We start from the raw sequence: 14541 nt of genomic DNA, 5'->3' as shown, positions 1-14541 counted from the left end.
TCTCTGCCCCACTTATTCCACTTTCCCACTTTAATTTTCCCCATCGGACATACCCTATAACACTGGCTCACTCATTTGCTGCCCACCCTGCCAGCTCCCTGGAAGGTAGCCCTCAGGAGAACTAGGATTTTGTCTGTTTTACTGACTGCTCTCTCTTCGGTGTCCAAAATGGTGACTGGCATGTACACTCATTAAGTATCTGCTTGACTAAATGAAGTCACTAATAGGTAGAAGAAAAGTTACAGAAACTTATCCAAACCCACATAGTGAAGTAAAGCCAAATAAGAGACTAAATTCTAAAGTCAAAGCATTTCGGACTTAGGTTTTAAAAAAATTACAGCAACTAGCTGATATATTTTTCCTCCAGATATATTATAACAATAGGAGGAAATACTTGAATGAGTATCAAACAAAACAACAAAGCAAAACAAAATCCAGATAGAGTATCATCCCAAACAGGCCTTTGTCTATAAAACCTTCTCTTAGTGAACTCAATAAGATGATGGCTAACCACACCGAGACATGGCATTCGTTTATCAGTGAGGCCGCCTGAGAACTAAGCAAATACATCACTTGGCTTAAGTCCAAAGCATACCAAACTAATCTTATGCCAAATCTTAGTTTAAAAGAGCATTTCCCATTTCCAGCCCAAGTTTTTGTTTCTCCAATGAGATTCTTTCCTTTTTCTCCATGGAGAGAAAAGTAAACTGAAAAGATTAATGAGCAATGTTTAATAATATTATAACTATTCCTTTTTATACATTTTTTAAAGAAAGGATAGAGGGAATTACCTACAATAAAAACAAAGTGATGATGATATTACATACAGTTAATGAACAATTAACTGGCAAGGGCATAAACAATTTATTGCACATTTTGGTGGCAGAGAGGAAATACAATTAAATCCATTAATAGCCACAAGAGTTTTTATGTTCCCAGAGGACCTTGGTTTCCAGACTTGCTTATTCACTTCCACCCACAGCAAACATGGTGCAGGGCGGAGATGACAGGATGCTGCCAACCACTTTCCACGTGGTTTAATTTTGATAAGTTTTATGAGATGACAGACCTAAGGTAGATAATACCGCCACACTCCACTGAATGCGAGCTGAGAAGTGCCAAACAAAAACCTGCCTTGAAGCAGCGACACACATGACGACTGACACGAATTCAGACCACCACAGGTCCACGAACACACCACCATGTCACAGCTCCACTGACCTTCTCCGAGAGGTTAAGGTGGTGATGCTTCACAAAACAGATGCTCAAACATTTTATAAGCATTTTATTTCTCTTCATAACAAATCAGCAAGGCAACAACAAAAAAAGCGTCCTTGCTTTTAAAAATCAGGAACAGATACCGTCTTTCTCCCAGGAGCACACCCACACCTTTCTCCCATCTCAGGTGTGCACCTCCCAAACTGTAAGGGTTCCCCAGAGATCGAAACCAGGGGAGCAATGGTCAGCGGTAGTTCATCCCAGGCTGGCCCTCCCGGGGCTCTCTCCTGTTCGTTGCTTCTTCTACCCTGAGCCTTTCCTGTTTTTCACTGTCCCCAGCTTTAAAAAACATAATCTCGCCCTGGCTGGTGAAGCTCAGTGGATTGAGCCCAGGCCTGCAAATCAAAGGGTCGCTGGTTCGATTCCTAGTCAGGGCACATGCCTTGGTTGCAGGCCAGGTCCCCAGTGGAGGGGCATTGATGTTTCTATCCCTCTCTTTCTCCTTCCCTTCCCCTCTCTCTAAAAATAAATAAAATCTTTAAAAAGAAAAACAGAAAAACAATCTCAAAATCAAAAAATAAATAAATAAAATAAAAATCAGGAAGAAAAGTGACTTGCCCAGAGGTAATCAAAAAAATTTAACCAAGCACAAGATATAGGGCTCTATTTACTAATCCATAATTCTCCAATCCAAGCATAAAATTTGACTTGTATCTCTAACCGTGTCTTCAACAGAGTTCATCACTCCCTAAGACTTTAGAAGATTACACCCCAACCGTAAACTCACCAGCAGTCCTCCCTCTCTGGAGCACACCCTAAGAGAAGGAAGACTTTCTTCTTCCCCCTAAAAGACCCCAGCTGTGACTCTCATGTTCTCAGTTTGTAATGCTCACTACTCTTAGCCCTATATTCAAAGCCCATTCATTCTTGAGTAGTGGTTAGACAATATATACTTTACAAAATGACCCCTCTGATATTTTAAGTACCCACCTGGCATCATACATAGTTTCATACTATAATATTATTGACTATATTCTCTATGCTAAATTTTATAATCCCTTGATTTCAGAGCCTATTCATTCTTAACATATTTGATTATCTGGTTCTTCAGCCCATGGCATACTATTAGAAGTAACAAAGGAGAAAGAAGGCATAGCCACAGCCATGGGGAGAAACAAAGACAAAAACAAAACTAGATGCAAACACAAGTTTAAAAATAGTTATGCACCAGGTACCAGTCTACACCCATTTCAAGCCCTGATGACCACTGTGAGGGTCTCGAGCAGAGGCTAGTCTGCTTTATTTTTCAAGAAGAACCAGAAACATGTAAATATTCCTATAGATTTCCAACCAAAATGGGAAAATAAAGGCTTGGTGCTTATTAGTGGAGAAAATTAACATATATACAAAGATTCAAATGTTTCATGATAGTCCTTACATGTATTTTCAGGTTTCTCCTGTAAAAGGAGAGTGGTTTTTCTACAGTTTGAGACATAAAAAGGAAAGCTTAAGGAAACAAGAGAAAAGTAACTCTATTTAAACCCTCAATTTGCCTTGGAGTCACTCAGCTTTTATTGGTGACAAATGGCTGTAAACCGGTTTATTTGCTCCTCTGGCTGCCGAAGCAGAGGAAAGAAGTCAGCAGGTAGAATAGGGAAGCTGTCAAGTCAAGTTGGCTCAAAACAAAGTTGTGGTTTGCAGGCGGGGCCTGCGCCATCTCTTCCGTTCATATAAGCTGGCAGGATGTAGAAACAGGATCCCAACTCAGCCAGTGCTTTAGAGAACCTAAATGTTTTGCTTTGACTTTCTAGTCTATTAAGCTTGGGGCTTGGCAGGATCTATGTCTAAAGTGAACTCAAGACCTTGTTATGGTCCCAATGAGGAAATCAGAATATTAACAAAGAAGTACTCTATTTCTAGAAAGCAAGCAGTTTTTGAAGAGTGTGGAAGAGACAGAGATGCTGGACTGGCATTAAGATAGAAATAATAATAGTAATAGCTGAAAAATATTAGCTGTTATTTTCTATATGCCACATAATCATTGAACTTGTATTAATCTCACTTAACCCTCATTATAAATGAGGGCTAGGGCCTTGGCTGCTTTGGTTCAGTGGATTGAGCACAGGCCTATGAACCAAAGGATCGCTAGTTCAATTCCCAGTCAGGGCACATGCCTGGGTAGCAGGCCAGGTCCCCAGTAGGGGGTGTGTGAGAGGCAACCACACATTGGTGTTTCTCCCCCTCTCTTTCTCCCTCCCTTCCCCTCTCTCTAAAAACAAATAAATAAAATCTAAAAAAATAAAAATAAATAAACGGGGGGTAGGGACAATTATTATGCCCACTTTACAGATGAGAAAATTGAGAAAGATGAAAGCATTTTCCCAAGTCACTCTAATGGTAAACAACAGAGTCGAACTAAAATCCTGGCTACTGGCTCCTGAACTGATACCCACAGTCACTGGGCTACAAAGCATCTCCTCGTCTATAGTTTGGTAATAAAACAGCATTCTGTAATTCTAACATGATAAAGTATAAAGCATTAAATATTATATGTCAGCTAGGAGAACCAGACGGGGTTTTGGGGACACTAAGTTTACACAGAGAAAGAGCCCTAGGGTCAGACAGTCGTGAGTCATGAAGACAAATCCCTGCTCCACCTACCTCCAAACCATGTAGCCTTGCAAAAACGCCCTCTCTGCGCTGGACCTCGATTTCCCTTTCTGGGAAAGGGACCTCAATCACCACCTCTGCAAGTTCCTGCGGCACCTTCCTCTAGTGCTCTACCGGCCAGCTTCACCCGGTTCAGGCACGGGCACCTCAAACAGCCTTTCCTCCAGCACTCTCAATTCCCCACTCTGCCTTATTCTTCATCCCAGCACTACTATCTGACCAATTATTAAAGATCTAATTATTTTAAGACTGTCGCCCTCCACTAGCAAGTACACTAGGAGAGTATGAACTTTGTTAACCAAGCTGTTTGCTGCCGTTTTCCCCAGCACCTACAGCAGTGCTTGGTACACCAAAATACTCAATAAATGTTTGCTAAATGAATGGTGTATAATAGATTTTCACTCAATAAACATTATAAATAAACAGGCACTGTTCATTTAACAAATTTATTAAGCACCTACAAAGTAATTATATACATAAATGAACAGAATTACTTCAAATGATAATAATTACTGGTGAAGAGCTATTGTATAAACTCCCATAATGGACTGGGCAGGTGAGGTCAGCCTTCAAAGTAGCAGGTCAACTGAATGATGACCTTAATGATACCCCGGAGCCCGCCACATGACAATCTGGAGACAGAGCACCCAGACAGAGAGAACAGCAAGTGCAAAATCCCCAAGGCAAGGGTGACAGAGCCCAGGCCCAGCCTGTCCAAGCCCGGGGGAGAGTGGGGAAAGATGAGGGCGCAGACGCAGGAAAAGCCACACCAGGAAGGTTGCCTAAGTCATAAAAAGAAGTTTTATTCAAAGAAACATCTGCTAAATGAATGAACTGGGAAGATTATGAGGAGGGCAGTGACATGATCTGACTGTCATTTTTAACTACCACACTCAACTGCCACCAGTGGTTACCTTCTGGGAGGGGACCAGGCTGGCAGAGGACGGGTATGATTACAAACAGCAGAGTGCAGTATGTTGAGAGGTACCATAAACCAGGAAAAGACTGCTCTCTCAATCTTGAAGCTAAAAGCAATGAAAAAACATGTCCTTGGATAAGGGTAAAAAAAGGTTTTTTTAAAGGCTATCTCACCTATGAACAGAACAAAAGGAAACTCAAAAGACAGACAAATACATGAAGTGTTTTGGAAAGAAAAAACACCTCCCTGTATATAAGCACAGCAACCAGTCTAAATTTCCTCTGAGTCGATGAGGAAATTCATATCCAAAACGTCACCTGGGAGGAACCTCGTTCACAGTAACACTGTGAGATGCAGACTGTCCTTCGGAGGAGTTCTGCGGTCTGTGAGAGAGGACCAGCTGTTATAGTAGGATTCAAGTTTTAAAACATCCCTCTCTTCGTATCTACCTAGATCCGGACTAGGTCACACACACTAAATGTAGGATAAATTACTCACAGTGTGTTTTCTAAGATGCACATCACAGTTTTTTGTTTTGCCCAAATAATCTACGGAATATTACCTAGTGTCTGTGTTGACAGAACTGAACGCACCGAGGGTGCTGAAAGGATGAATGAGACACAGGTGCGCCTGGGAGCCCCAGGGCCGTGCCTCCCCTAGCAAAGAGAGGAAAATCAGCATTCAGGCTCAGAAAAACCGGTGAAGCCAGAACTGAACTTGGGTATTTTGGCCTTTCATGTAATTTACATTCTAAAAGAATTTACACAAACATCAAATAAATAAATGTGCCATTATCAATATTACCTTACCACCTGTGCCCGCTTCACCACCCACCCACCACAAAAAAACAATGTTCTAGAATGTTCTCCAGTCACCACTTTTGCTATCAATAAAAATGAACAAGCAATTCTAGGACCAAGAAAGGTAATGAGTGAAGTGAAACTTTAATCCCCCATGTCTTCATCCATTCAATATGTAATTTTTTTACAGCTTTATTGTGATATAAATTTGTAATGTTGAACAGCGAAGAGGTATTTATTTATTTATTTTAATCCTCACCCAAGGATATGTTTATTGGTTTTAGAGAAAGAGGGAGGAGGGGTGGGAGGGAGAGGGAAGTGGGGAGGTAGAGAAACATCGATGGGGTGGGAGAAACATAAATCTGTTTCCTCCCATACTAGCCCAGACCACATACAGCTAGTGGCTACTGTATTAGCACAGCTTTAAAGATAAAACAGCCCTGGCTAGTGTAGCTCAGTGGATTGAGCGCGGGCCTGCGAACCAGACGATCGCGGTTCGATTCCCAGTCAGGGCACATGCCTGGGTTACAGGCCAGTTCCCAGCAGGGGACCCACGAAAGGCAACCATACACTGATATTTCTCTCCTTCTCTCCTTCCCTTCCTCTCTAAAGATAAATAAATAAAATCTTTTAAAAAATAAAATAAAGATAAAACTTATTTAGCTTATGACCTAAAGACATAACTGAACATCAAATGGAATGTTTTAAGGAAGTATTTTCAGGAAGACGCAGAAGCAAAGTAACAAGTATCATCATTTACTCTCCTTCTCTACTACTGTGCTACCCAAGGTAGAGGCTGGCTGGGGGTCCACCTAAATGGTTCTCTGAGCTGCAACTACAGCTATTCTCTGGTCTGTAATAAGACAAAAGGGAATGCAGATCAAGCGGGCTTTCTAACCAAACAACCGGCCTGTGAATGGCAGTAAGAGGGAAACACCTGAGAGTTGGTACCTAGGCACATCTCTTGGCTTTCTAAAGCCCTCAGAAGCTTTGCTGGTTCTTCTTCTAAGTAGGCCTAGAGAAGGGAGGATGCTTGCCGATGCTTGCCAATGCTTTAGAGGATGCTTGTCAGTGCTTGCCAATCTGGAACCACACCACCTTGCTCAATTCCAGCCCAATGGACCTCTGAAAGATGATGTAAGACTGACTTCAAATCCTGTCTTTTCTCAAGAGCCCTTAATACCACTCGGACCCAGACTGGAAAAAGACCAGCTCTGGCACTCATTCCCACACCTACCCTGCGTTCCCAAAGTACTCCCAGAATGTGATGCTGCAGATGCAAGCCAAGCCGACTCCAAACTTCGGAGGACCCACTGAGGCTTCAAGTGCAGGCCGAAGCCTCCTGAGGTGAAGTAGTGCAAAGAGGCAGCCCAGTTTCTGACTCGCACGCTGAGGCAAGCACTGAGAGTGACAGTGGCAGCTTACTGGTTTGGCTAAGAAACTGGAAAACCAGTTTAAAAAGAAATCACATAACCATTAATGTGTCCAAAAGATCTGTAAATCGATACATGTAAAACGGACTCTGTGAAAGTCATTCTCTTTGTACCTTAAGGAATCTGAGCTTCCACAGAAAAGATGGATAGTATTACCCTGCCAGAGAGAATATCCTATTACACCACTCACAATGTGAAATTCAAATCTTCTAGGATACAAATATGCTTTTAAGACTTTTAATGCTAGGGAAATAACAGAAATTTCACCAGGTCTCTCTTGTTTGATCAATTATATTTATTTCTTAAAGACTTTATTTATTTATTTATTTATTTATTTTTAGGCAGCGGGGAAGGGAGAAAGGGAGAGAGAGAAACACCAGTGTGTGGTTGCCTCTCACACAGCACCGCCCCCCCACCACGGGACTAGCTGCAACCCAGGCATGCACCCTAAACTGGGAATCAAACCGGCGACCCTTTGGTTTTCAGGCCAGCACTCAATTCACTGAGCCACACCAGCCAGGGCAATTACATTTACTTTATAGCTATCACTCAAGTACTTTTTCTTGTGAAGCTACAGCTCCTATTATACAGGGTCCAGCAGAAGCAATGCCTGCTTAAGAGTGATTGGTAGGGTGATAATATGGGTGTGATAATTTATAGTTTTATTTGAACATTTCACCTAAAATGTCATATGGCGTGCTTGAGTGTGATATTGTTATGTTACAGAATTACATGCTTATGAATTTATAATAAAAGATTTTGTAATAAAAAAGGGATGTTATTTGTGCCAGACTCTTTATATTTATTGAATATTTTATCCACATCTTAGAATGGAGAGTATTCTAAATACAGGTATTCCCAAGCAATGGATGGAAAAAAACTAACGTGTGGAAGAGCTTTCCCTAGTACACAATAAGAACACAGGGCAAAACTCCTGGCTTGCCCAATGTTTTTTGGCCAGAGGGGCAACTGCCCCTTGGTTGCCTTCAGGAAACACTTCTGCAGACCAGGCAGGCCAGCTTAGCCACGGCCACCTCCTTAGGCCTTGACACTTGTATGTGATCAGGCTTAACTTGAGTCTCCATTTAAAAAAGTGGCCTAAGGAGAAATGTGACTGATAACTACTGAGTCCTTCCCTTAGGAGACATACAGATAAGGATATGCAAATGTGCTTTGTTCAAAGACAAATGTGATATCGTTTGAGTAATACAGCAGAGCAGGTTTTGTCTCTCAATAGTTTTACGCCACTGAGAAATTGTATACTTGCGAAATTTAATGATTTTAATAATTGACCCTGGCTGGTGTAGCTCACTGGACTGAGCGTGGGCCTGCGAACCACAGGACTGCGGTTCGATTCCCAGTCAGGGCACATGCCTGGGTTGCGGGCTAGTTCCCAACAGGGGACTCTTGAGAGGCAACCATACACTGATGTTTCTCTCCTTCCCTTCCTCTCTAAAGATAAATAAATAAAATCTTAAAAAAATAATTTTAATAATTGTTCTGTACCTTCTACTTAAGCAATTCAAAATCAAAAAACAGTATCAGGAAAAACTTCATATACAAACTGAAGAGAAGGAATCAACATAAGACTCTAAAACCCTTTCTTTAACATCAAGCAACTTGCCACATGCCACATGGTGCCACACCACTACCCAGTCATGGACTGACCACACACAGTAGAAAAGCACAATTTAGTACGGCAGGAAAATAAGGCCAACTTCGAAAGCTGTAAGTTCTTCCTTGGCTGGTGTGGCTCAGTGGACTGAGAGTCGGCCTGCGAACCAAAAGACTGACAGTTTGATTCCTATTCAGGGCAGGTGCCTGGGTTGGGGGCCAGGTCCCTGGTTGGGGGGGGCCTGGCAACCAATAAATGTATCTCTCACACAATAATGTTTCTCTCTTTCTCTCTAAAAAGTAAAATAAATAAAGTCTTATAAAAAAAGAAAACTGTGAATTTCATAAAACTGTAATAGACCTACCGACTCGTAACAGAATCATAAAGCCGACCATGTTTCCCAGTGATTATCTCTAGGGGGTGAGAACAGAGATAGAATTAGGGCTTTTTCCTTTACACTTGCCATTTTCCTGTACTGTTAAAATTTCTAATCTTGAACATGTATTAATCTTTCTATTTAAAAAAGTGCTAGTAGCCCTGGCTGGTATAACTCAGTGGATTGAGCATGGGCCTGTGAAGCAAAGGGTTGCCGGTTCAATTCCCAGTCAGGGCACATGCCTGGGTTGCAGGCCAGGTCCCCAGTGGGAGACACACGAGAGGCAACCATACATTGATGTTTCTCTCCCTCTCTTATTCCCTTCCCCTCTCTCTTAAAATAAATAAATAAATTTTTTTAAAAGTGCTGGTAAAAAAGGCAATGACTAGAATAATTTAATTATTTTCAAGCCAACTATATGTATGCTCTTCATCCATAAAAAGTTTTTTTAAATTACTATGGGTTATAAGGAAATTTAGTAGGTGTGAAATAAAAGCAGAGTACAGGCCTGCCTGAGTGGCTCAACTGTTGGGAGCACTGTCCCACACACCCAAAGCCTGAGGGTTTAATTTTGGGTCAGGGCACATACTTAGGTTGCAGGTTCAATCTTGGGGTGCACATGGGAGGCAACCAATTAATATTTTTCACACCGATGTTCCCCTCTCTTTCCCCACCCCCAACTTCCTCTCTAAAATAAACAAACACACACACAGGTCCAGCACAAATAATGCCCCCCCTTTATTACAAAATTATAAACATGTAATTCTATAAGAACAATATCACACTCAAGCACATCATATGACATTTTAGGTGAAATGCTCAAATTAAAGCTATAAATTATGACACCCATATTATTACCCTACCAACAACTTTCAAGCAGGCGTTATTTCTGATAGACCCTATATTTACACCTCTTCAAGGAAAGATCTAAAAAAAAAAGAGCACTGTATATTCCTCAAAAACAACCACAATGCCCATCTTTATTTAAATATCTAATAAAAGGGAAGGGATTTTTTTCAAAAGCAAATATATTTCTATCGGGAGCAAGAAAAGGAATGTGACCATCCTAACACTCAACTTTTCAACGGTCTCCTCTGCACTAGGCAGAGAATCACACACCACAAGTCTGACTCCCATAACATTCTTATATCATAATTACGTCTGTATGTCTTAAGAGCATATACCTCACGTTTGTGTCCCGAGTTACATGAGACAGGAACATTAATCCTAGACTCCATACAGAGCACACACTGCCAATATGTCTGAAACAACATGAACAAGTACACCAGGGAGACCTCAAATTAACCACATGACTCTACCTATTCGAAGGACCAAAACCAAGCCATTTTCCCCCACAGGGTGTTACTTTCTGTCCTGCAGCTAAAGCAGCAGGCTCCAAAGAGCACAAGCGTTCCCCAAGGAGCCAGGAAAAACAGAGCAGGACAGCTGACAACCTCATGGACTGGTCACAGACATGACACACTCATACTCCCTGCAGGTGAAAATAAGCCAGCCTAAGCCTCCTCTCACACCAACTTAACATAATAATTACTGATTTGATCAGGATGCCTGGCTGTTTCTTGGGCTAATAAATGAGGACTTTTCCGAGGAGCAGACCCCAAATCAATCACAATGGGTGATCTTCTTTACACACACCCCCCACACCCCCTCCACCCCCAACCCTCCCACCACCCCAACTCCCGCTGCTCAGCAGCTTCTTGTCAGCCGGCTCATGCCTTTCCAACCTAACAAGCTAGAGAAGGCGGCTGCAGCTGTCCCAATGTCACCAGTCAGACACAGAGACGGATGGGAAAGAAGGATGGGCAAGCATACACTAACACACTAGATTCACGTGGGAAGGATACCGTGCTTTCATGTTTCAAAGAGGTAGATTAGACTATACCACCTAAGATGAGCCTATACAAAGAGAGGCCTGCTTGGGACCGAGAGAGGAATAGAATCAAATACTAAACTCCCACTTGAGTTGGGTGTTGTGCTAGGGTGCTGGCCAAAGCAAACTAAACTAACGTGGCTCCTGATTACCCTAAGGGAAGGACAGAATAAAAAGAAAGTGTAAGTAGGTAAAATGAATGATGAAACACAAAGTACCTGAAGAGCAGAGTGGAGCAAATGGAAAACAAACTAGTATTACTAGCATTATCTTAACAGGCTCCAGATGTGTACCCTGCAAACACAATCCCACCCCACACATTAAGGACAGCTGAAAGAGACTTGTACAAGAACACCAGGAGTCCTGGACAAAAGTATTTACAGCATGGCTGTTTATGTTAACAAACAGGAAACCCAAATGTTCATCAAAAGGAGAATCATGACACATTCATACAGTGAAATTCTATCCATTGGTGAAAATATTTCAACTACTAATGTTAAGTTAAAAAAAAACACTAAAATAGGTCACAGAACACAGAGTATAAGAGCATTTACATAAACTTCAAAAACATTCGAAGTTTAAAAACCTTAGGTAGAGATGCACACATATAGTTTTCAAAGACAAGGGAAATGATAAACACACAATTTGGGACAATGTTTACCTTTGTGGGGGAAGTAGGGAACGTGGTTGGGAAGGGCACCCTGAGGGCTTCGGCATAATTGGTAATGCTCTATTTCTTAGGCTGAGTCAAGGCCAGAGATGTACTTCTCATCCTTTTTTAATAGTCTATCTAGGACATATACATACAGACAAAATTTTGTATGCATGAAATAACTCAAAATAAAGGGGGGCGGGAATACAGCCGAGGGTGGACCACACAGTGCTCCCTCTCTCCCCACTTACGCAGCCATCTGCCCAAGGCTGGGCTCACAGTAAAGTGAGCCCAGATCCCAGAGCAACAGAATCAACTCAGAGGTGACAAAAAGATGACCCCCAGGCACCTCTCTGCACTTGCTGGGCGACACCTGCTCCAGTGTCTATTCCACAGGAAACTGTATGACCGCACACAGCCCCACAAGAGTTGTAGAGCGACTGCCTTCCCAATACAGAATCAGAAAATATCCTAAACTCAGGCAAATTCTGCCGATGGAAGGCAAGTCCCCAGATGGTTCCAACACACAGGAATGGATTGGATTTAGGAGCAAGGCAGTAATTTTACGTAGCCCTACCGGGCTGGGAGAATCTGTGACCAGTTACTGAAGGGGGAAGGAGGGGATGAAAAATACAGCTGAAGACACACTAAGTAGGACTTTTACAAGACCGTAGAGGCTGGGACAGAATGTGTGTAATCTGAAGTTCAAATGAACGTGTGTACTGACGGCTAACTAGAGGCCCCAGGGTTAATATATGGGCTTTCCCTGGCAGAAGGTGATAGCCGACTTTGGCACACGCTGAGTATATTGGGAAATAATAATATCAAAAGAGATCTGTACCACATCTATGTAACGTATGTAGAGCCCACGGGCACCGGCAAGGCAGGGGAAAAAGTCTGATTTACCCGGGGAAACTGTCAGGAAGGCCGGATTCGGTCAGAGCAAGGAAAGGAAGGCCCGGGGCTTGAAAATCCTGAAGGCCCCACTTTGGGAGGGGAAGAGGGTGGTCCCAGCCCGACACAGAAGGTGCGGCTGCCAGGAGAGGGCGGGGTCTCCGCGGGAGGAGTCTCTGGAGGCCAGGCAAGGGCCAGGCCTGGCAGCGGGGCAGCCCGCGGGGTAGAGAGGGGGTGTCTATAAGGGGGCGTCCCCTTGGGTGATGGGACAGAGAGGAATGGGAGGAGGGGGCCTATCACAGCCCTGGCCCAAGGGCCCAGTTTCCCCGCCCGACTCTCACCTAGGCACGCAGCTGGACGAGCTCCGGTCCACCTCCCAGGTGGCGTACAGGTTCATCTGCACCGGTGCAGGGGTTCGGCCGGGCCCCGGGCCGCCGGGAGGCACGGAGCCCGAGGCTACCGCGACGGCCATGGAGGTGGAGGTGGACGAGGACGAGGAGGAAGCGGCCGCCGCTGCCGAGGTGGACGAGGACGACGAGGTGGCCTGGGCCAGCTTGGGGGGCGTTGGCTGCTGCTGCGTTGGCTGCTGCGGTGCTGGTTGCTGCTGCGGAGACTGGGCGACCCCAGAGCCCCGCTGGCCGCTGCCACCCCCGGCGCCTCCAGGACCACCGCCCACCCCTCCGCGTTCCGCCATGGCCCTGGCGAAGGTGAGGGGCTCGGGGGTTACGGGAATCGAGGCGACGCCAAGAGGACGCCCAGGCTTTCCCCCCGCCTCCCCGGCGGCAGCAGTGGCGGGGGCTCGACTGGTCTCCTCAGCCCGCCCGCCCGAGCGCGCGAGCGAGAGGCTGCACGCAGGCGCGGGGCCTCACGGCGCGCAGTCCTCGCGCCCGCCTGCCGCTGCCTGTTGCGGCTCGCGCCGCCGAGACACTGGGTGGGCGTGTCCGGGGAGGGGGCGGGGAGTCCTGCCTCGCACCGGCCCCACCCAGCGCCAAGGGGCGGGGCCCAGGCTTGCGCTCTGCCAGCGGGTCTGTGTGCGCGCACTCCTCGCTCTATGGGACAGGGGTCTGCTGCTGGCGCACACAGAGGCAGGCCCTCTCCTCAAATCCACAGCACGAGAGTGCAGCCGGCCAATGCAGTCTTCCCCTCCCCCGTTGCCCTCCCGACCTCAGTAGCCTGGCCAGCGGAAACCCCGCTTTTCCGGGGCGCGGCCGCAGCCCAGGGAAGGGGGGCTGCCGCGAGAGCGCGCCTCGGCCCCCTCGGGTCTGCAGGGGGCAGGCAAAACCCACTGCCGCTCCCAGCCCGCTTTCCCGCTCGGCAGCCCCTGGGTTTCTTCATCAAGACCGGCGAAGGGATTAAGACTCAGCGGCCAGGTGCCCAAGGGCCGTTAAGTTTGCGCTCCCGCTTCGCTCTCGTGTAGGAAGGGGGAACTCAGGGACCTAGAGTCCAAAAGGCCCTTGGCAGGGGTGAATTAAAAAGCTAAGCCCTGGCCCTTCTAGAACCAACCCTTTTCTGTCTCTACAGCCCCACTTCGAAAGAACCATTTCAGAGGCCCAAAGCCCGTCACCCCTGCCCTCAATTCCTTTCTCTTGGAATGTTTTTTTTCTACTTAGAAAATACCTAAAATTCTACTCCCCCAAAGCCTTGCTCAACTGGCACGTCCTCCGTGGGACTTCCCACACTCCCTGCTCCAGAAACCATCTTGAAGCCTTCTGCACACAGGCACCTCCGTTGATGCGCTTCCAACACCCGTGGTGCAGCAGCAGCAGGAGACATCTCCCCAGCGCTCTGCAAATGCCTCTTAACCCACAAAGCAAGCCCCCACAATCGACACCACCCACGGATCACTCGGACTCAGGACAATCTAGATTTTGAGCTGTCTCTGCGCGGGAAAGATTTGGACTCTTCTGACCACAAGATCTATTAGAAAGGCCTGACCTGGCCTACTTCCCAAGCCCACTTTACTTCCTCGGCCCAGCCCGGGCGCTAAGCTGGCTATTTTTAGCCCCCAAGGACAAAGTAGTAAGGTCAAATCAGACTTTCAGGTACTTCCCCCAGAGCTTTCCTACAAAGACA

General features: G+C 45.4%; 1 protein-coding gene across 2 annotated transcripts in view; it reads right to left on the bottom strand.

The window, feature by feature from the left end:
* Nucleotides 1-13380, bottom strand: part of PACS1 (phosphofurin acidic cluster sorting protein 1) — a 120054-nt gene extending 106674 nt beyond the window's left edge. For both annotated transcript variants that reach the window (XM_037053262.1, XM_037053263.1), the window contains exon 1: nucleotides 12810-13380. In XM_037053262.1, the coding sequence (XP_036909157.1) occupies nucleotides 12810-13162 (353 nt within the window). In that variant the 5' untranslated portion in view covers nucleotides 13163-13380. The remainder of the gene's footprint in view (nucleotides 1-12809) is intronic.
* Nucleotides 13381-14541: the final 1161 nt, after the last annotated feature.

The sequence above is a fragment of the Sturnira hondurensis genome, unplaced genomic scaffold (genome assembly GCF_014824575.4).
Source record: "Sturnira hondurensis isolate 20B ecotype Veracruz unplaced genomic scaffold, ASM1482457v3 Scaffold0007797, whole genome shotgun sequence".
Taxonomy (NCBI): Eukaryota; Metazoa; Chordata; class Mammalia; order Chiroptera; family Phyllostomidae; genus Sturnira; species Sturnira hondurensis.
Note: the sequence above shows the minus strand (reverse complement) of the source record. Positions and strands in the feature narration are given on the sequence as shown.